This window comes from Momordica charantia (genome assembly GCF_013281855.1).
Source record: "Momordica charantia cultivar OHB3-1 chromosome 6 unlocalized genomic scaffold, Mcharantia_2.0 BLBB01000006.1, whole genome shotgun sequence".
Lineage (NCBI taxonomy): Eukaryota > Viridiplantae > Streptophyta > Magnoliopsida > Cucurbitales > Cucurbitaceae > Momordica > Momordica charantia.
Window position 1 is genome coordinate 2,468,504 of NW_028275164.1, and position 20,876 is coordinate 2,489,379.

Genomic DNA, 20,876 nt, shown 5'->3' on the forward strand with positions numbered 1-20,876 from the left:
TGACGTCACTCGAAAGTTCCACATCTGTCACGCAAAATAGTTGAAAGGAAAGGAAAACCACCAATCACTTTATAGTTGCGACTCTTGGAAGTCCGTTTGGTTACTTTGCTTTTCTTTTTTCTTCTCTTCTTTAAATTAAAATTTGAAGAAAGTGTAAAAATCACCCTTTAACTGTATATTTGTTGTTAGGATGGAATCTTAGCCTGCATCCTCTCATCCAGAAACACGTGTTCGAGATAGGACGATTCTCTCGTGCAAAATGCACGTGTTTGACCCTTAGCTCGAATAAGCAAAGTCACCTCTGGCCTAAATAGGCGGAAGCCCAACTTGGTATCGATTTTAAAACATGGATGCTGTCGAAGTGAAATCTACTAAATATCATGTTCAAAAAGTTAGAATTACCATAGACACTGAATGAATGAATGAAATGAGTAGAGACTTTTCTTATAAAAACAAGTCAATTTCTCACGAAGATAAGCAACTTCTACGCAATCTAACTAAGCTTGGAGTTCAAACAAGTATTAACTTAAGCGTCAAAGTGTACGTGGTTGAGTATTAAAAGTCGACTAGTCATTTCATCTAAAATTAAAAGTCATCATCTCGGCTGATTGGATGTCCACTTCAAATTAAAAGCCGCCTCGTTATTTTATCTAAAATCCTGCATCAATAGTTGTTACAATCACACTCTCAAATTCTGAAAACTATAACATTGATCGTTAAAATGATTTTCAAATCATAATTGAGCTTGACATCTTGACTTAACAAAACAAAAAGTTAGGAAAGAGATTTTTTTTTCTTTATGGCATTGAAGAAATTTGGGTTTGATTGTAATAAATAATGTGTTTTCAAGATAATTGGCGTGGTTGGACAATTTTACCTAAAATTTTTAAGTTTATTTGATCCAATTTTCAAGGTATCAATTATAGTTTTTGAATTTGAAGTAATTATTTTAGATTTTAAACTTTTAAAATAACAATTTTAGTATTTGAATTTCTTAAAAGATAAATACTTTATTTTTTACGATTCTTCCGCATCTTAATATCAACTCAACGAATATCCAAACCCAACAACTTATTTATCTTCAATATATGTTTACATCAATACGTTAATACACACATTTGAAGATAACATTATTTGTCTATAAAACTATCAACCACAAAATAATGGTGAGACCCAAAATGATAATTTTATCAGGTTCGATAACTAAAATAGATGTTTTGAAAGTAGTTCAAAGACCAAAATATTAAAGACAGAATATATATATTTTCAAGGTCAAGTTACAAGTTTGAAAATGGGTCTCTAGGCTAATAATTTTACTGGAATAAGTTATTGGTCTATTCAAAACTTTTTAAAATAAAACACAAAATTGAAACTCACCACATTTTAATTTTAATTTTTTCAATTTCGTTTTTTCTCTTTGACATTTATTTTTCTTCAACTTAGCTTTTTCTAAAATATGGTGGTATTAATTTAATTTACAAAGTTAAAGAATAGTTTGACTGGAAAAATGATGGGGTGCTGAAAACTTTTTCCTTGTCATGAATTGACAAATTAGGATGACTTTGGAACAGTGAGTCTGTCTGCCTTTTTGCATTGCTTGGAAACTTAGGAGGAAAAACAACAGAGGAACACCAAAAGCCACATATTTCACTCTGCATTTCTACATTATTATTCCATTATATTATAAGCTCACTTTAAACCCACATATATTTATTTTTTATTTGAATGTTTTTTAAAATGTGCAACATTAAGTAGGTCATCATATAATATAATTTAAAACAAAGTTTTGTTCTGGCAAAACATAAAATGATTATAAAATTGAAAATTTGATTCAATAAGTGTTTGATGCATGATAATTATTATTTGGTTTAAATACTATATTTTGGTCTTTATATTTTTGACTTTGGTTTAATTTGGTCTCCGTACTTCTAAATATTGTTCATCATTTTAATCATTTTACCTTTTAAAACTTCTATTTTGGTCCTCGTACTCTTTAAAAGTGATGAATTTGCTCGTTTAATTTTCATGAGATCTAGATCTAATTCTCTCCTTGTACAGGAAAGAGAGAGGGAAAAAAACACTGACGTGACATTTGAACTAAAAATATTATTCATCCTTCATTCGTTGAGTCTTCAAATTTCCCACAAAGGACTATAATAATATTAGCAATTAGTTAATAAGTAATTTAACAAAAAATAAAAAAACTCAAACTTTTTTTTAGTATAACATGTGAGATGGGAAATCGAACTCACTTGGAGATATATATATCAATTACTATTGAACTATACTCTGTTTGGACATCTCAACCATTTAAAAACCCACGACCTACTTATTACATGTCATGTTAGATTTATGTTAAACTATTTATGAAAATTTAACACCAAAAACTAATTAATTGATTTCTCACGTAACATACAAATACAAATATTTAAAAGTTTACCAAAAAAATTTAAATAAACATAAAAATTCGTAATATTTATATTTTTAGGTAAAAAAAAAAGTCCTCATAATAAACCTTAAAACAACAAATCATGAGTGATCCTTATTGATAAGGAGCAGAGTATTTTCTTTATATTAAGAACTCAAGTTATTTCAATATAGATATGTTTTTCGGAGCTACTAAAAAATGTTTTAAAATTAGTTAAAACGTGATAGTTTGAATACTTCAATGTGAGAGTAATTTTATTTATTGGTTTTTGGTGAAGGAAGTGACATTTTTCCACTGATTCGAAATTTAAATGCTAAAATAATAAGTGAATGCAAGTTGAAATGAAAGAGCTAATTCTTAGCAATCATCATCGTAATTTCCACTTGCTCATAGATTGGTCATATGTCGTGGTAAAGAGGTTCATGTGACATGTTATTTAATTTTCAATGGTCGGGATCTTGCCATACATATAATCAAACTCGATGCAATTCGATCTTTTTTTTTATGGAAAGAAATATGAGGTCGAATCACCAAGTTGGATTGGAAAATTGACAAATTGATCGAGTCGAGTTGAAGATTTTTTCAAAACAACTCAAGTCAATTTTGCAACTATCTTGGTAAAAAAAATGACAAAGTAACTTGGACACCATTTTAATTCATAAATTTACATAATTTGTTTCATGTATACCACATATTGATTATACAATTTGAAATAACCGTAAAGAACACCAAAATTTTGAGAAGTATATTTAACGAGTTAAAAATACCTCTATACCATTCTAAAAGTCATTCCAAATAGAAGTTCGAAAAATCAAACTACCATACCAAAATCCACCGAACTAAAGTTGGTCAGTCAGTTTTAGAAACACAACGATAGCAGGCCAATTCTCCGAACCTATAAATATCAATCGACCAAGTGTTATATAGAAAATTAAGGGAAAACAAAGCGTTTCACGTTCGAACAAGCAAACGACAAACGCATCATTATGCCGCGCATAGTTTATTTCCTTCCCTCACATAATGTTCAATGTAACTACACATGTTACACAAAAAGGTGGGGCTCTTCACCTTGGGACAGATGAAGGCGAGATTGGTGGAAGAATCGAATCTTAGCTGCACAATTTATTTTGGGAACATCACTCCTTCACCATAAAGTTGGAACCTTGGACATGACATCAACAATCGGCAAACACCACCACCTTTTTTTCCCCCACAGAAACAGAAATTAATTAGAAACCACATTTTTTTACCCCAACATTAAAGGATAAAGAACGAACTGACACCACCCACTTTTATAAATATTTAGACAAGACTACCTTTCAACCCAAAAATATCTAAGAGTTGCATGAAAGTTTCTCAATAACAAATCTGTGTACAAGTCAAAGTATAAGCTGAAGAAGAGTTTTACAGTCAGCCTAGAATTATACAAGTTGCAGAAGGTCAAAATGGGTTTGCAAAAAAAAAAAAAAAAAAAAATTATAAATGGGGTATGTTCGAGGCAGTTTCTTCAAATCCATAAATTTAGGACTGAAAATACAGTTTCTACTATATTTTATCTACTAAACGTGCTAATCCATCATATTGTGCATTTCCTAAGGACTCTGATGCTATTTCCCCCTAACAATACAAGTGATCTAGTCAATTACTCAAATTCCATCATGCAGAACACTGAAAAGGAAATGGTGAAGAAACAACCTCCATTCAATAAAAATTAAGGGGATGCTTCAATCTGGCATGATTAAAATTAAATAGTCAAGTCCGTTGCCATCATCATCAAAGGCCAGTTCACACACAAGAGCAAGATGATCGCTGCCCCATTTCTGCATGATAGCATAACATAGACTTGATAACAAGAAAAAAGTAGCTACCACATAAGATTTTGTTTGAAAAAGAATAAAGTGATAATTGAAATAATAATAATATATGCTATATCCAGTTGTTGTGGGTTTCTTTCGGATGTATGGACTTTTTTTTTCCCTAAAGCACAAGAGATTTTGAATTTAACAATCAGGATTCCTCTTCTGGGTCCTATCAACACTATTGATGGATTTGAGGGATGAGACGAAAGGAAGACCTTCATTTATTTTCGGGGGTTTCCCTGATCCCCTCCCAAATTCTCTCCACATTTTTAGGGATGATTTTATGAATCTTAATTGAAAGCAAAAAGAAGACTTTGAAAAGAAAAAAAGCCAGTGATCAGAACAATATATTGGCTCTCTCTTGAAATCTTCATAATCGGGAGAGAATATCAATCATCAATGATTATGATAAAGAAGGCCTGATAGAGCCTACCCTAAATACTCAAATATATTGAAATATAAAAGAGAGAAAAACAGCAATAACTCCCAAGTAATTCAAGGTACTTGGACCCTCCCCTCCCTTAAGTATTCTTACTCAACCCTAAACCACACTAAACAATGGCTTACCTTCATCTCACCCCCTCTATTTATAACCAATAATTTGGTTAATAACTGATACACCCTCCTATCAAATTGTTAGTAAACTCATCAACTGCTCAAAGGATTTATAACAAATTGGAGAGAAAAGTGGGAAAATAGGTACAAATTTGGCAACTTAAATAATGGTAAGGTATCTTGAGGAAAATTGAGAGTTCTCCTGACTAGAAACAATGCACCTTAACAAACAGTCATAAAAACAATTACTACATTTCATAAGTACCTCACTTGGGAGCCCTCCAGTTTTCTTTAATGCATCAACGGGCAATGTTTCCAGAACCCTAACCGGGACAAGTTCTTCTGAGTGCCTGAGACGATAATCAAAGCCAGTAACTAAAGTTCTCATGGCCAAAGCATGACAGAGAGTGCTTTAAACATTGAAATTTTACCATATATAATCAACAGTTCCCATAAACTTGGAGTGGAATGAAGTTACCAAAGGTTCTCCATTAGCATCTCTTGTTTTAAAACTTCCCTAGAAAATTTAGATGACTTGTGTGAGAGAGAGTAAATGAAACTAAAATCGCAGGGCAAATAACTCTGCACTCTGCCCTATGTTTCAAAAACCATTAAAAGTTGAATCAATGTCGTTAATTCGTGAGTTGAAACGCATAATTTTCTTAAATCGTATCTGTATCCCAACATATGATGAATGGTAAAATTAATTTTTACTATATATAAATCATATAATAATACATATGTATAACAAAAGAATCTTCAACAAAAAAACTTAGAATTTTAATTTTAAGTTGTGCAGCTCTCCATTATACCAAAACCTAAATTTATATCCTTTCTATCTCAATTCTCAAGATTTTATTGTAGCCATTTGCATCTTACTTTAATACAAAATTTGACGATACAAACAACACACTTTCTTAGTCCATCTTTCACAATCTTTGACTTTTCAGCCATTACGCATTCCTAGTAAGTTCCTTTTTGCACACACAGTAGTCTCTGTCCCCTACCATTTACAGATATTGGAACTCATATCCACTTGCTAACTAATTTCCTCAGAATTTTCCTCCATGGTTGACCTCAAATCCTCGGGAATCTACTGTGCCCACCCACTGCAATGCAAGTTCATTTGTGTAACTTCTTTCAAGGCTTCTTTTGGTGATTCCTTGTTGGATATTTAAATTTTGATATTCATCTCTGATCATTGACATTAGCACTTTCTTTAAAGGGTATAAACTTCTGCTTCTTAATTTTTAAACTTTCAGTTAGTCCTCTAAAGCTTAATTTTTTGGATTAATTCCGAAGTTAGTAAATTACATGATTACATTGATGATTTCCTTTTTAAAACGTACCAGCCAATGAAATTTAGATTCATATGCAGAGTAGAATATAACTACAATGGTCAAAAACTGAGAATTTAAGAATATCGAACATCTTACAGGAACCCCATGATATGCACTGGAAAGCTTTAAATGGTGTTGCAGACAGGTGACATTTTCACCACCAGACGCAATCCTTAATTCCTCATTACTCCACCTGAATGACCTTGAGGCTGAAACATTGAGCCTAGCCAACAAATGATACAATACATAAAAGGGAAGTTACATATTAACCTCCGTTTGTATCTGCAATATAGTCCAGATGACATACACTTCATTTTTTATCCCTCTGTACTTTAAATAGTAAAGCTTAATTTAGCATCTGATGCTCAGATACCTTGTGGTCCTGCTCCTAAATCTATGAACATTGTGCTAGTATTGGAAACATGGAGTGCATAATTGCATCCTCAAAACTTACAGCTGATAGAAGTATGAACTACAGTATGCTTGAGAAAAGATATCTTACCATTTCGTACTCTCATTCGAAAATCTGAAGGCTCCACGTGATGATAAAAAATCAAGCTGCCCTGAAATCTTTCTGCGATCATGCAGTTGGATGTCCAGCTGCTCTCAAACACCAAAGGGACTTGAATTAAAATCCAACCATGGAGACACAATGGAGAAACTCAAGCAACTCATGTCTCAACAATTCCAACAAAGACGATATATTCTAAAAAATTACCAAATAAAGTAAAACTAACCTCTGATGAAGCCAAAAATTGATATATTGCACTCTGATCATTAAAAAAAAGGGGGGGGGGGGGGTGGGAAAGGAAGTCACAAGACAAGATCAATTGCTAGTCTAATTGAAATTGCTTTGAAGTGTAAGCAGGTATATATAGCTGCAGTGATAGGAGTATCTCCAATGAAAGAGAACTACCTTCTATTTGAAGCTAACTAGTGAAGTGGATAACCAAGAAAACAAGAACTCACCTTTGGAATGCTATTCAGATCCCCGCCCATAATTACAGGTATGTTTCCCCATCTTTGGGAGAGGCTGTGAGCTTTTTCAAGAAACAGTCTGACCTATACCACATATTATGTAACAAAATTAATGTACTGAGACGCTTATCATTTTTCTTAAATGACAACTTAAATAGAAGATAAAGAGTATTTTAAGTCCACTTAACCATACGGAGAAAAATAGGATATCAAAAAGATAGGCCAGAGAATACAACTAATCCTAAACTACATGCATGACAATTCGAACACAAACATTGAACAAACATCATATAAAATAAGAGGAACCGTGCTACAGAAATTAGAAATATTCAACAATCACAACAGTAGGTACCTGCCCAAGCTTGATGTCTCCACGATTTGGGTTGAAAAGAACATGTATATTCCCAATCAAAAAGGTTCGACTTTGGTTAATGAACACATGCATATAATTCAGAGAAAGAACAAGAAGTGAGACTATAATAATACAACTGCAACAACTATTATCAATATTATTTTATTTCTAAACAGGACTACATGCAGAGACAGTGAAAATAACCTCCCTTGTATTTAAGATAATACATCTCGAAATACTTTTTTATGTCAAATGAAAAGGAATGGTAACCCCATGTAACTCTTTACTATATTCATGAAAATCATTTCTCATTTTAGAAAAATTGGTCAAAAAAGAAATTTGGAATTATATCATACAAGTTATTAACAAATTTACAGAAATTTAGAACCTACCTTTTTTTGAGCTTTGATTCTGATTGATTCATCTGTACAGTTTGAGTAAGAAAAAAAATGTAAAACGTTCTTAAAAACTGAAGATTGACAAGAAATCATTAATTTGGAGCACATGAAATTTTCATTATCAGGAAAACATGTAATGTAGATTATACATAAATAGAAAATAAAAGGTTAAAAGGCAGCAATAATGTTTCATAACAGTTTCATTAAAGGTGAAGGTAGCAGTAAATTAACGGAGCTTCGAACCACAGTTAAATAATATGTAAATGATGGCAATTTTGTACACAGTTAACTGGAAGAAGACATGAAAACAACTGAAGCTATTCGGTTAACATGGTAACTTCCTTAAAAAAATAACATAAAGGTACCAGAATGCCATTAATGAATTCTTTTATACCTTCAAAACACATAGCTGAGCAACATTGTTACGTAGCCCAAAACTCTGAAACTCTATAGTTTCTTGATGCAAAAGGGTAAATCTGTAACAAGAAGATTGTCCACCGTAAATGGTGATATGAGATGACCAATTTAGCAAATGTGAAAAATACATATTCAAGTAAACAAAGAAATGCCTGTAAACGTGCTGCATACACTATATATGGAGAATCAAAGATATTAAGAGGGTCAGCCTAACAACCAACAAGAATCTAAACATCCAAAATTCTTATAATAGGAAAGCTTCTCAAGTCTGACATTACAAGCCCAAGTGAAATCGCTCATGCATATCAACAGAGTTATAAGGTATTGGGTCATTTTTCAAAAAGTTCAGGAGCTCACTCATCGATTCTATGATCTTATACATCAACTAGTACAATTTAAAGATATCAGGAAGGATGAGAGACCTTACAATTTGTCGATCCAAAATACAGCACACCCGTCATTTGCTTCACCAGTTCTAGCCTATAAAGGATTGACACTAAGTTTCCAGGGTGTCGTACAAATAATGCATATGTAAATTAAATGGCTGCTAACTTAACACAAAATATCTTAACACACCTTGTAAACACCTTTGTAGCCGTACTTTTGAAAAAGTTCATCTAAATCATTAAAACGGTCAACCTCCTGCAGATGTACAGTTCCATTTTCATAAGTAAAAATTTATTCCTAGCATCTATGAAATATTATGGTTAAAAGAGATTTAAAAGACAAGGAAGCTTCAAGGGACAATGAAATGACAATATAATTTAGTAACTACGAGAATAATATTGGGGACACTAGGTGTCCACCCTAAACCAGCAGCATGAAGCATCCTAATTTCTCATGTCTTCTATTTGATGCATTAAGTATTGCCTCTAAATTGGTAAGCAAATTTAGGCTGTTTTAACTTATGATTTATGACTTTGGAGCACCAGAAAACCTTGTCTGAATCTAAAAGGCCTTTAATCGAATAGGTCATTAGCTTGCCAAGTCTCCGAACTTTTGTGAAGATATAATTGTGCCCTTAGAACAAAATTAAGGAACACGTGAGAAGAATGGAAAATGAGGGTTAACCTGTTTTATAAGAAGGATTTTTAAAAATAAATAAACCCATAATTTGCCCACCAAAATTTTCCACAATACTGACTTCATCTTGTATCTCGAAATGCTACAAATAAAGGCTATTGCAGGTTCAAAAAGTTACCTGCAAGCATAAGATGCCTGCATTGTAAAATTTAATTGCGTTGCATATAAGCTCTTTCCGGAAACTCCAATTCAAGAATTTGGAAGGCACTCTATGATACAAATCTGGATGCTTCGATGCATTTTCCACTCCTAGTATGTTATATGAAGCAACCATAATCTTATCTGAAATAAAGACAATAAACTGTTAAGTATGCAAAGGCAATAACCACACAGATGGAAATACCACTTACTCCACATCCTATTTGCCAACATGAGTAGTCCTATGAACTAAAGAAAGGAAGCAGATTCTAAACTATTAATGACTTATAAGTTCCTTTAAATCTGGGGTGATCAAAACAAATGCCAAACTAATTGTATTATTTGGACCACCCTAATTCTTCCCATCAGGTATTCTCAAATCCCACTTTACTATTATCGATAAATTAATCACGGAAGGACAAAATTGCGGAAAATTTTCAGAGCAGTGATTAGAACTGGTTACCTATAAATTTTGAGCAATCACGAGCAGAGTACACCCATCTACGATTGCCATCCCTCTGACTCGACCTCCTCTTCTCGTGCTTTCGAGAGGGAGAACGAATCGGTTCGAACCTATTCGACGCGGCAAGTATTGGAGGCTCGCTGGATGTTCGGATTACGATTTCTGAACTGAGCGTTGATCTCCGCCTCTTCTTCCGGTGATCATTGCGAGCGCGGTGAGCCTTATTCGCCGAGGGTTTACGCTTATTCGTTGATTTGGCGCGAATGTCCATGAGAGACGGTTCGTCGCGGTTTCCTTCGACCATCGTCCGATGTAAGAGGCGGTCACTAAGGTCACGCGCCGATTTAATTGACGCCTTGGTCCCTCCCCTTTTCCTTTTACTTAAGAAATTCACACTGTTAATTGAGGTCCAAAATACGATTTCGTTTTAATTTGTTTTTAACGATTAGGAGTTTTTTTTTTCTCTTTACCTTTTTATAAAATATATTTTAATTTTTAGTCCAATTAAAAAAAACGTTTCTTGATTTTTTTTTTCAAAATTTAATTTAGATTTTGAAAACATTTTTAAAAAAATTATAACAAGACAAAAAAATACGGACGTGGAAACAAGGCGGTCGTAAGCTTAATTTTCAAAAACATAAAATCAAAAGCAAAAAGTTATTAGATCTCAAAAAAATAAAAAAATCTCAATTGTTTCAAATTTTCTTTTCTCTAAAATGACAAATGGGAGTCTAAATTAGTAGATTCGAGTACAATTCAACTAATTAAAACATAAATTATATTGGAATTTGTCAAAAAGTACAGACAAAGTTGTGCATCGATTAAGGAAAGATAATCCATGGTACATAAATAAGAATAATTATCTTAATTGGTATTAGACTTTTTAGGTGAAACAAAAACAAAGTCTTGAAGGTCATCTTAAAACGGATAATAACATACAATTGTTAATATATTTAAGGGATACTCATCCCCATCAAAGTAGCAGTTAAAATAAAAATTAGTAAAAAAAAAAAACAATTGACATATTACTATGGTTACAATGTTAATGTAAAATTGAAGTAACAAATGAAGATTTGACATGATGTATGCCAATTCTATCCAGGACGGGTGAGAGGCCATAATAATAATAATAATAATAATAATAATAATAGGACCTATAAGTATAAATCAAAATTTATATATACTTGCAAGTGAATATTTATATTATAGCTATACTCTCTCATATCAGATCATCATTTGTAAATCTAATTAAGTGTGTAATATTAAACAAGTTTGATATTTTCCATATTTTCTTTTATAAAACACGTTTCACTTCTCAGTCAAATTCTAAACATAGAAACAATAAAAATAATTAATCTTAATTTTTGCTTAGATTTTGTAAATGTTTTCTTAGAAAGGGGAAGAGAATTTATTTTGTTTATGAAATTGGTTATAATCTTGCACTGTCCAGAACTAGGTGACTTATCCCTTCTCAAATCATGTGACTTGCAAAACAAAGGTGATTGTTTGACATGACAAAGGTGATTGTTCTCATAGGTGCTCGATGCTAAATCGGTTTGGTAAGGAAGGTTGAGATTCTCTCTTCTAATTTTGGCGATGACTAATCTGACGGTGCATGCTGATTACGCTCTGTCAATTCCACCTTAAACCCGTGTTGATGGCAATAACGACGGGATGGGACCTACTTAACTCGCACTCGACGTCACCATATTGCATACCTCTAAGGTGTTCGACATGTGGTGGCTCAGTTTTCCCTTGTAACAATATTTGATTTTGTTTTTCTTTTCACCATCATTCAAGTTCTTTCACTGAAAATCATCAGTGTCAGTGCAAGAATAACTAAATTTACCTTGAATGAAAGTATATTTTGTTGTTATTATAATGGATAGTATTCATCTTTTAAGGTACCGTCACTATAAAATCAATTTGCTGTAAGAAGTTGGGCCTTATTTGACAGTTTAATTGACAACTATAGAAGAAATGTTAAGGTTTAATTTCTGGGATAAGATGAAATTTAGATCTTATCCACTAAAAATATGTCATCTTGAGTTGACATAATTTTTATGAATAGATCACTATGTTTACAAGTAAATCTGAAATAAATATTAATTGAGAGTATAATTTTGAAGTCTTTGATAAATTTCTTATTCTCATATTTTAAGCCAATGATTAGATACTCTTTGTTAAACTTAAACTGAGTATATTTTTAAGCATAAAACTCTTTCTAAATTGGAAAAATGTAAAAATTTACCTAACTCGGAACTTTCTCATTTTGGTTTGTAAATGTGTCACTTTTGTGCATTAAATGCTTTTTTAGCCAAAAAAAAAAAATCTAGCTCTTGCTCTCTCTAAAAAAACAGTGCTATTAATGTTTATCACGAATGTGCACCAATGTATTAAAATCATTACTTAAACCTAGAAAAGTGCTGATTTTCATGAGTTCAACCGTTATGAGAGTAGGGATTGGATTGAATCAATTAATCTTAGAGAGGATAATATGAATCTTATTATTTGACTTTATCGTATTAAAGAGAGCATAGCTCTATAGTAATTGACATATATCTCAAATCAAGAGGTTATGAGTTCGATCCTCCAATACTACAAATTATACTAAAAAAAAATATTTACATGAATGATGAGTTTCACTATTTTTCTAAGAATAAGGTACTTTTTAAGTCGTATTTAAGAACCGTAAATCTATTTTCTCCTCCTCTAATTAACAATCTTACACTAAGCTGGAATGAAGTTAGAAATTTTCATCATGAGATGTAAAAATGTACCTTCTAACTTTTGAGACTCTGAAAATTTAAAGGAGAGAAACTAAGTCGAACTCCCCAATTCCTTTCTTTACTCCCACCTCACATACGATAGAGCAAAGTTACGTTTCTCAAAACATTCATCTAGAAAAAAAAAAGGAATGAACTTTTCAGGAGATCCAAAAAGGTATGAAAAACGTCGACCAGTAGTGTAATTTATGGTAGGTAGCTAATTTATTGATCTGGGTGTATATTTGAATGGCTTGGATTGATTTGGGGATCAAAAACCTTCAAACAGAAGAAATTAAAACTGTGAATATCAATCATTTCTTTCTAAAAGTGTCACAGCAGCCACAATCACACATATACATTCTTCCACCAGCCATTTTTTTGAGGGAGAAAAATAAATATTGAAGCTCCACCACAGGGGATCCTCCACTGTGGGACCAGACCAGACCAACACTTAATTTTCAGCTACTGAATTATTGATCTCCTTTCCTTTGCTTAAAAAGTTCAAAAAGGAAAAGAAAAAAAAAACAACACAAAAAACAACTTATGGTGTCTTTCTCAGATTCACAAACAAGCAACCAGAGAGACGACAGAGAAATTTGTGTTTGTTAATGCATGGAATCCCAACAATAGACACCCCACCAATCAGATTTCAGGGAATGGGATGGAGTTGTAAACTTCAGCCAATCAACGTTCAGAGACACCAATTTTGTGGGTCATAAAAAGTGCAACAGGGCCTCGTGAGTCGTGACCATCATCTCCTACTCAAACTTCTCTATTTAAAAAGTTTCAATTTTTGCTGTTATACAGATAGTATACAGCTATTCAATGGAATACATAACACTTTTTTACTTAGTATTAATATTAATTAGTAAGAAATATATTCTATTTACCACTATTATATTTTTAGAGAAAAATGTATAAAATAATAAAGAAGATACTTTTTTTTATAATAGGCACATAGTTAACTTTTCAATGCAATGAATAGGAATATTCCTAATCCTGCATCTTTTTTTTTTTTTTTAATATAACGTGTGGAGTGGGTGATCGAATTCACTATCTTTTAACTGACTCATGATCAACTTTAACTGACCATATAAAAAAATATTGGTACTACAATAGAACGATTTAATAAATTCTTAATAGGTTGGAAATATATATCAATTATCGTTGAAGTATGTTCGTTTTGGCTAATACATACTTACTACTTGACTAATTAGTATCTAAATATGTATATTTTTGAAGCAGTAGATAAACTATGTAATGTTTTACAAAATATCATGCAACATGGGATAATTAAATTAAATTTTTTTAAGGACCAAATTACAACATGTATATTTAAGGTTGAATTAAAAATTTGCTAACATGAATATAATTCAACAGTAATTAGCATGACCTCTTTCGTTATAAACTACAACTTTGTGAAGATCAAATTTGTAAATTAAACTAAAACTTTGAGCTGATGGGTGAGTCATCAGCTATCTCACTCATTCCGACCGACCTCCATCACAGACCCTACACACAAATAATTGCGAAACCCCACTTGCAATTTTCCATTTCAGTTCTTTGGGCTGTCCCCCGTCTTTGAAATACAAACTCTCGACGCTCCCCTCATTCCAGAGAAGCCAAAACCAGTCTCCATGATGCTGCTGCGGAGCGAGAAGCAATCGGCGGCGGCGGGAGGGCGGGCGGCGCGTGTATGCGACAGCTGCATGTCCAAAAGGGCGCGTTGGTTTTGCGCTGCCGACGACGCCTTCCTCTGCCAGTCCTGCGACGTGTCGGTCCACTCAGCCAATCAGCTGGCCAGACGACACGACCGGATCCGCCTAGAAACGGCGCCGTTCAAGTCGCAATCCCAGCTCCCTCCATGGCCCAAAGGCTTCACTCGCAAGGCCAGAACTCCGCGACCCACCAAACAAAAAGCCTCCGTTTTTTCTCTCGTCCCGGAGATTGGAAACGACGACGACGGATTATTGCTGGATTTTAACGAAGAAGAAAACCCCCAATTTGTTCATCATCATCATCAGGTTCCCGTATTTGACCCCTTGATTGAGGAGGAGAATTTTTTGCTAACCGAGGAATTGGAGGATTTTGGAGATGGGTTTCTGCCGTCGGAGGTGGATCTTGCGGAATTTGTAGCAGATGTGGAGAATTTACTCGAAACACAGCAAGAGGAACAAGAAAGGCTACTACGCAAAGTTAAAGATGAAGAGCAAGAGGAAAATGGTGTCAAAATTAATGGATTTTTGGGTTGGAATTTTAAAGGGGAGGAAGTTGAGGAGGATCAAGAGAATAAGATGGTGCCAATGGTGGAAGATGAAGAGGAATTATTGAAGAAAATTAAGAAGAAGAAGAAGAAGACGAACATATTTTTGAGGCTAAATTATGATGCGGTTATTATGGCTTGGGATGCACAATCTTCTCCATACACCACTGGAAATCGGCCTGAATTCGATCTCGATGAATGCTGGGTATAAATTCTATCATTTTTTTTTCCTTTTAAAAGTATTTTCTTGATTATAATTTTGTTGGTAAATTCGCTATATGGTGTGATCATTGATCATGAAGTTTAACATTTTGTAAAAATGTATTAGATGGGAAGGAAAAAGTTTTGTAATTAATATTTCATGGGAAGTCTTTTCAAGTCTCAGAATTGGAAGAAAACAAAAGAACTTCTGACAATAGGGCAACCTTTTTGTTATATAGTACTACCATACACAAAAATTATAATTCTTTTTAGTTCTCTTTTAAATCGCTTTGATTATATGGTCTTCTCCATTTTTTGCTAACCCACCTTCTCAAACTTGATTAAATTTCATAAAATAGAAGTTTATAGACAAATTAAAACAATGGTTATCTGTATATATATATATATATAGTGCAATAGAAATTTTGATACCATCTATTCAACCTGTAATTGAAAGGGTAAGTTGATAGATAACAACAATAAATTTAAGAGATAAAGAGATACAGATAGTATAAAATAAATACGTATTTTTAAAATATAATAATTCACCTTAGGGTTAAATTGGTAATCAAAGTATGAATGGTTCACCTACTTGATCCCATTTGAAATGAGAGTAGTAGTTAGGTATATTATTAAATATATGTTAGGTTTAGGTTTTTTAGTTTAAAGTGGGATTCTCTCAACATGCTCAATGATGACTTTTTTTTTAGTAATCTTGAATTCATTATATTTTTATTCATTTAAATTTGTTAAACTAAGATACCATATGAATATTCACGTAGTAGCTAATTAGTAGAAGGAGGTAGACTATGTATATTACAAACCTCTGTTGAGGAGGACGTTTTTTAAAAGTTATATATTAAATTTATGCTATGGAGTGAAATTTCGATAAATTTTCAACAGCTAGGATGGAGCTGGGCCGGAGCGTCCGGAGGAAGAGGAGAATGGAAAGCCGACGGGGAAAGAGAAGCAAGAGTTTCGAGATACAGAGAAAAGCGAAGAACAAGGCTGTTTTCGAAGAAAATAAGGTACCAGGTAAGGAAACTGAACGCAGAGAAGAGACCAAGAATGAAAGGTAGATTTGTGAAGAGAACAGCGCCGCCATTGATAATGTCATCAACTTCAAACCACATTAATTTTCCTTAATTTCTCCTACCCATAATTAGTGGTCGTTTTTGCCCTTCTGCTTCGTTTTTTTTTTGGTTTCCCTGCAAAATTAAAGTCAAGGACAGAGATGGAAAAAGTTCCTCTATTTTTCTCTCTCTAATGGGCAGTGCAGTTGAGGGGAGAGGAGTGAGGAGTGACAATATTAACGTACTCCTCTTTTATGAATTATGATTCTGCAGGTATCAGCTTTTGGATGGTGTACTGTCACTGTGTCTGATTCTGTATTTATATAACATGAATTTATTGTAAAAGAAAAAGTTAATAATATAATATATTTGATAATTAATTTTTGTCTGTGTGCCAAAAAAATTTATTACGTCACGGAGGGAAGTAATGGTAGACGCGGAAACGATACAATGTCGGCTTGAGTATTGGCTATAGTTCAGGAATAATTATTAACAACGTATATTATGATTCAAAAAGACTCAAGGTTGGAACTCTACCCGAACAAGTGTTGAAGTATGAAATGAATTGGTATTTGGTAAATGTTAGTTTTAAAGATGAAAAAATAGGTTACAAGTATTTGATAAATGAATATTAAATTGTTGTAATGTTAGAAGTATATGTGATTACGTTTGCTTTGGCTTATTTTGCGTTGATATTTAATTATAATATGATTATTTAAAATTTTATATGATTTAAACTATAAATTCTGATATGTTTATTTAAGATTATTTGATAATTGTTTTTTTAATCATGTCGAAAAAATATTTTTTAAAAATTAAACAGTAAGGTATATAAAAAAATATTGAATTAAATGAGAGGGTAGAAGCAACAAATATATTATTTTATTTTTTAAAAATTGATGAGTATTAATAAACTAAAAAATTTCAAAAGTTTGAAAGTAAATAGGCCACACTCCATAATTTTCAAAAGTTGGTCTTAACCAAATCTTGTAAATCAAAATGATTATGTTTAAATTAATAAAGAATCAAATTTACCAAACACTAAAATCAGTTAAAATTGTTTCACTCATTTTAAAGCCTTCAAAATCAAACAGAATCTTAATTTGCCTATGTAATTATGTTGATACTTCAGAATCTTGTAATACAAATATTTGAAATTCATAATTATTTTTTTAACACATGTGAAGGTAGAAATTCCGTTCATTTCCTTTCGTACATTCATGATATTGCTTCCACGCACTACTGCCGTCAAGAATCCGGCCTCGAACAAACTTACTACTTTTTGGTTGGAGATATAAATTCTTGATTGAAATTAAAAATAATTAACAGAAAATTAAAGTGAGAAACAAATTAATTATTTCTCGAATTAAGATATTAAAATATTGATTCTAAAAGTTTAGGGACCAAGAGAAATGAAGTAAAGTTTTTAGCTTAAATTCCATTTTGATACCGAAAGTTAGGAGGGAAATAGGAGGGAAATAGTATCGTAGCATGCATTTATATAAATTAAAAAATTACCATCCAGCACTTAAAACAAATACTTTTTAGAGGAAAATCAAATAGTAAAGGAGATAAAACTAATTAAGAAATAGATAAAAACTTAAATAACAGAAAGAATAATGGCTTAGAGAAGAAAATAAAACTAATTAAGAATTAAATAAATAAAATTTAAAACTTAAATAACAGAAAGAATGATGGCTTAGAGAAGAAAAGAAAACTAATTAAGAATTAAATAAATAAAACTTAAAACTTAAATAACAGAAAGAATAAGGCGTAAAAAATAAGAACAATAGCGTCAGAAAATGAAGGAAAAAAAAGCGCTAGAAGGAGGGCTTGAACCTCCGACCTTGTGGTTAAGGGCCACACGCTCTAACCAACTGAGCTATTCCAGCTTACAAGTCCATGTGGAGATAAAATTTTATAAATCTAAAATATTATAAAAACTGAAAAATGTTAATAGCACTAGAGGGAGCGCTTCAACCTCAAGCCTTGTTGGTTAACAGCCACACGCTCTAACCAACTGGAACTATTCCAGCATTGACGGTACCTGATTCAATGTAAATATAAATTCTAAATATTAGCATAAAAGTGAAAATAATATTATTTTGTGAGTTCCTATGAAAGTAGATATTCGAAACTTATTCAATTTAGAATAATATGCTAGTTTTTTTTGAGTTATGATCGTAAGATCTAAGTTTTTATTTTATATTGAAGAAATTTTAATTACATTTATTTATTCTAATGATTTTTTTTAGTACATTCTAATGATTTGTTTGATATGGTTAATTGTTTTATCATCAAATTAAATCAATATATATATATATATATATATATATATATATATATATATATATATATATATATATATATATATATATGTTGGCAATATCAGTAATTTATTATCAGTAAACACTTGATTTCATATGTTTATTGTTTCTTCCTTTCAAATACAACAGTATCTAAATTGACTAACACTTCACAAACCCTAAAAAAACCTGACATATCTGATTTTTCAAAGAGTTCCCCTAAATTAGAAAAAAAAAGAAAAAAAGAAAGAACTCATTGCTTTTGTACAATATCAAAAGCCAAGTTTTGAGTGCAAAATCACCCATCTCTTTTTACACGTGGCGTAGTTCTAGTCACGTCAGCATCCGACTGTACCCAAGCCCCAACGTAAGTTCCAACTCCACGACATCACCCTGGCCCACCGAAGAAGCGTCCACAGTCTCCACCGACAAGCACTCGGCAGCGTCGTCGCTGCCGCAGTCCTTATCCGACCGCTGACTCAGCTCCGACTCACGCCCCCCCCAATTTTCAACCTCCAACTTCAAACCTCGGGGCTCCGCTACCATCCGGGTTGGGTCGTCGAATCCGAACTCGATCACCGACGGCTCCTCCTTCGGCTTCGTCTTGGTGGCCGCCGCCGCCGCGCGCTTGAAACGCCGCCGCGTCTTGATTTTCCGGAGGGCGGAAGCAGCAGAGCCCTGGTTTTTTGACACGTGGCGGATGTCCCAGCCCTTCAACGGTGGTCCCATGTGCGACGCCGCCGTTTCGGAAGAAACCGGGAGAATCGGCGCGCCTTTCAGAACAGCCTCCACGGCATCCTGGCAGAGCTGCCAGCTCCCGGACCACAGCAATCCGGCCGACCCGAAAATCGGGTTCACAATCCGGCCACACGCCTCGAACAGCAAAGATTTAAAAATAGCTGGAAAAGAAAAAAAAAATCAGCACAAGAACAGAGCAATGAAAAATAAAAACAGAGGAGATGAGATGAACCTGGTCGGAGATGGTCGGGGCCGGCATTGATGAGGTTGACGAGGCCGGCGCGGCCGTAGAATTTTGCGAGGAAGAAGGTGGCGTTGGCTTGGGATTGTGGGGTTTTGATCCAGTGAAGGCAGGGTCTAATGGAGCAGCTCTGAGAGCAGCCTTTGCGGAGAACTCGGCATCCATTACAGCTCATGCGCATGGTTGAGGGAGGAATGGAATCTATTTGGGAGGCGAGAAAATGAGAGAAAAGTGATGGAGGTGGGTGGGAACAAGTTGGGGAAGGCAACGATGGTGGGATTTGGTTTTGTAATGATGGCCGCAAGTGGTTTTCCAAGAAAACGGGTAGTTTTCTAGTTTTGAGCTTCTCTGGTTTTGCTAACCATTGGGAAACCAAACTTGTGTTGACCACTCTACTCAATCCTATTCCATTCTTTTTTACTTTTCATTATTTACCCAATTCTTGCAAATGAAAAATTCACTGCACATTCAAAATAAAATTAATATTTTATGGATGTGAAAGAATATTGGTAGAATGTGAGAAAGGAGTATGAGAAGTTAAGGAGAGAGAGGAAATTAAATTAGTATTTGGGAGAATTAAGAAAAAGAGGATTTTTTAGATTTTAATGGAAAATAAGGTAGTGGAAGATTGTGGGGCCGAGAGGAGGCGGAGGAAACCGGAGGGCGCCCACAGGAGAGGGATAGGGATAGGGATGGAAATTCACGTGATTCCAGAAACCCACGCGCTGGCCTTTCTAGGTTCCAATCAACTCGGACTTTTTATTGCGGATTCATTTTCAAACTCAGGCTCGTAAATACATTACATATTTATATATTTATATAATATAATATATGAAACTGGGTACTCCTAGCTAGGCGGCTGCCTATTTATATCTCACCTCATTTTTGTTATTCGTTTGTTTTATTAAGTTGAATTATGTTACTTGAGTGTTAATATTTATAATTTGTACAATAATTTAAACACTAAATAAAACTTTTAAACGAGCATTATCTGAGATGGAATATAGAGCTTGAAACTGAGTAGCATGTGTGGATTTAGATAGTTTTATTTTTTCATTCATATTTTTATGGAACTATTTAACTCTTATATAATATTGTATTTCGTTTTGAAATTTCTATTTTTAATTCATGTATTATGTCGTCCCAGTTTGTTTGTTTCTCTTTTTCTTTTGTTCAAACAATGCTGCACATTATAGAATTTAAACTCAATCAAACTATTCACAATAAATTGAAACCAAATTTCACACTATATATAGCAAAATGTTTTAATTAGAA

The 20,876-nt window shown here is 33.2% G+C and overlaps 3 protein-coding genes and 1 non-coding gene across 7 annotated transcripts; 1 reads left to right on the forward strand and 3 right to left on the reverse strand.

Moving 5' to 3' along the window:
* Nucleotides 1-3,326: 3,326 nt before the first annotated feature.
* On the reverse strand, nucleotides 3,327-10,371 carry LOC111007353 (carbon catabolite repressor protein 4 homolog 5). Of its 3 annotated transcripts, none has more exons than XM_088125923.1 (15): nucleotides 10,012-10,371; nucleotides 9,529-9,692; nucleotides 8,904-8,969; nucleotides 8,755-8,807; nucleotides 8,305-8,386; nucleotides 7,905-7,936; nucleotides 7,513-7,582; nucleotides 7,152-7,244; nucleotides 6,920-6,952; nucleotides 6,685-6,782; nucleotides 6,279-6,405; nucleotides 5,274-5,359; nucleotides 5,108-5,192; nucleotides 4,124-4,248; nucleotides 3,327-3,627 (listed from the first exon to the last, which is right to left on the reverse strand). In XM_088125923.1, the coding sequence occupies exons 1-14, from the start codon at nucleotides 10,313-10,315 to the stop codon at nucleotides 4,153-4,155; spliced, it is 1,389 nt and encodes a 462-aa protein (XP_087982049.1). In that variant the 5' UTR covers nucleotides 10,316-10,371; the 3' UTR covers nucleotides 3,327-3,627; nucleotides 4,124-4,152. The 3 variants fall into 3 exon arrangements, with proteins under 3 accessions (XP_087982049.1, XP_022135391.1, XP_087982050.1); XM_088125924.1 differs by lacking the exon at nucleotides 3,327-3,627 and adding an exon at nucleotides 3,696-4,045; XM_022279699.2 differs by lacking the exon at nucleotides 6,920-6,952.
* Nucleotides 10,372-14,325: 3,954 nt separating this feature from the next.
* Nucleotides 14,326-16,700, forward strand: BBX16 (B-box type zinc finger protein with CCT domain-containing protein). 2 transcript variants are annotated; one of them, XM_088125910.1, is made up of 2 exons: nucleotides 14,326-15,247; nucleotides 16,151-16,700. In XM_088125910.1, exons 1-2 carry the CDS (start codon nucleotides 14,417-14,419, stop codon nucleotides 16,268-16,270), a joined length of 951 nt encoding a protein of 316 aa, XP_087982036.1. In that variant the 5' UTR covers nucleotides 14,326-14,416; the 3' UTR covers nucleotides 16,271-16,700. The 2 variants fall into 2 exon arrangements, with proteins under 2 accessions (XP_087982036.1, XP_022134703.2); XM_022279011.2 differs by having other exon boundaries at nucleotides 14,335-15,247; nucleotides 16,147-16,700.
* A 1,434-nt stretch (nucleotides 16,701-18,134) lies between these two features.
* TRNAK-CUU (transfer RNA lysine (anticodon CUU)) lies at nucleotides 18,135-18,208 on the reverse strand. The gene has a single exon. It is a non-coding gene; the product is annotated as a tRNA-Lys (tRNA).
* Nucleotides 18,209-18,711: 503 nt separating this feature from the next.
* On the reverse strand, nucleotides 18,712-19,944 carry LOC148210558 (LOB domain-containing protein 41-like). Its single transcript, XM_088125911.1, has 2 exons — nucleotides 19,593-19,944; nucleotides 18,712-19,521 (listed from the first exon to the last, which is right to left on the reverse strand). The coding sequence occupies exons 1-2, from the start codon at nucleotides 19,780-19,782 to the stop codon at nucleotides 18,956-18,958; spliced, it is 756 nt and encodes a 251-aa protein (XP_087982037.1). The 5' UTR covers nucleotides 19,783-19,944; the 3' UTR covers nucleotides 18,712-18,955.
* Between the last annotated feature and the right edge of the window lie 932 nt (nucleotides 19,945-20,876).

Coding starts and splice junctions, on each gene's coding strand:
- LOC111007353 (XM_088125923.1), bottom strand. CDS start 10,315: ATGGTCGAAGGAAACCGCGACGAACCGTCTCTCATGGACATTCGCGCC. Junction 7,937..8,304: donor CTCAGCTATGTGTTTTGAAG/GTATAAAAGAAT, acceptor CAAACTGTACAG/ATGAATCAATCAGAATCAAA. Junction 7,245..7,512: donor GAGACATCAAGCTTGGGCAG/GTACCTACTGTT, acceptor TATGTGGTATAG/GTCAGACTGTTTCTTGAAAA.
- BBX16 (XM_022279011.2), top strand. CDS start 14,417: ATGATGCTGCTGCGGAGCGAGAAGCAATCGGCGGCGGCGGGAGGGCGG. Junction 15,248..16,146: donor TCGATCTCGATGAATGCTGG/GTATAAATTCTA, acceptor AATTTTCAACAG/CTAGGATGGAGCTGGGCCGG.
- LOC148210558 (XM_088125911.1), bottom strand. CDS start 19,782: ATGCGCATGAGCTGTAATGGATGCCGAGTTCTCCGCAAAGGCTGCTCT. Junction 19,522..19,592: donor CCCCGACCATCTCCGACCAG/GTTCATCTCATC, acceptor TTTCTTTTCCAG/CTATTTTTAAATCTTTGCTG.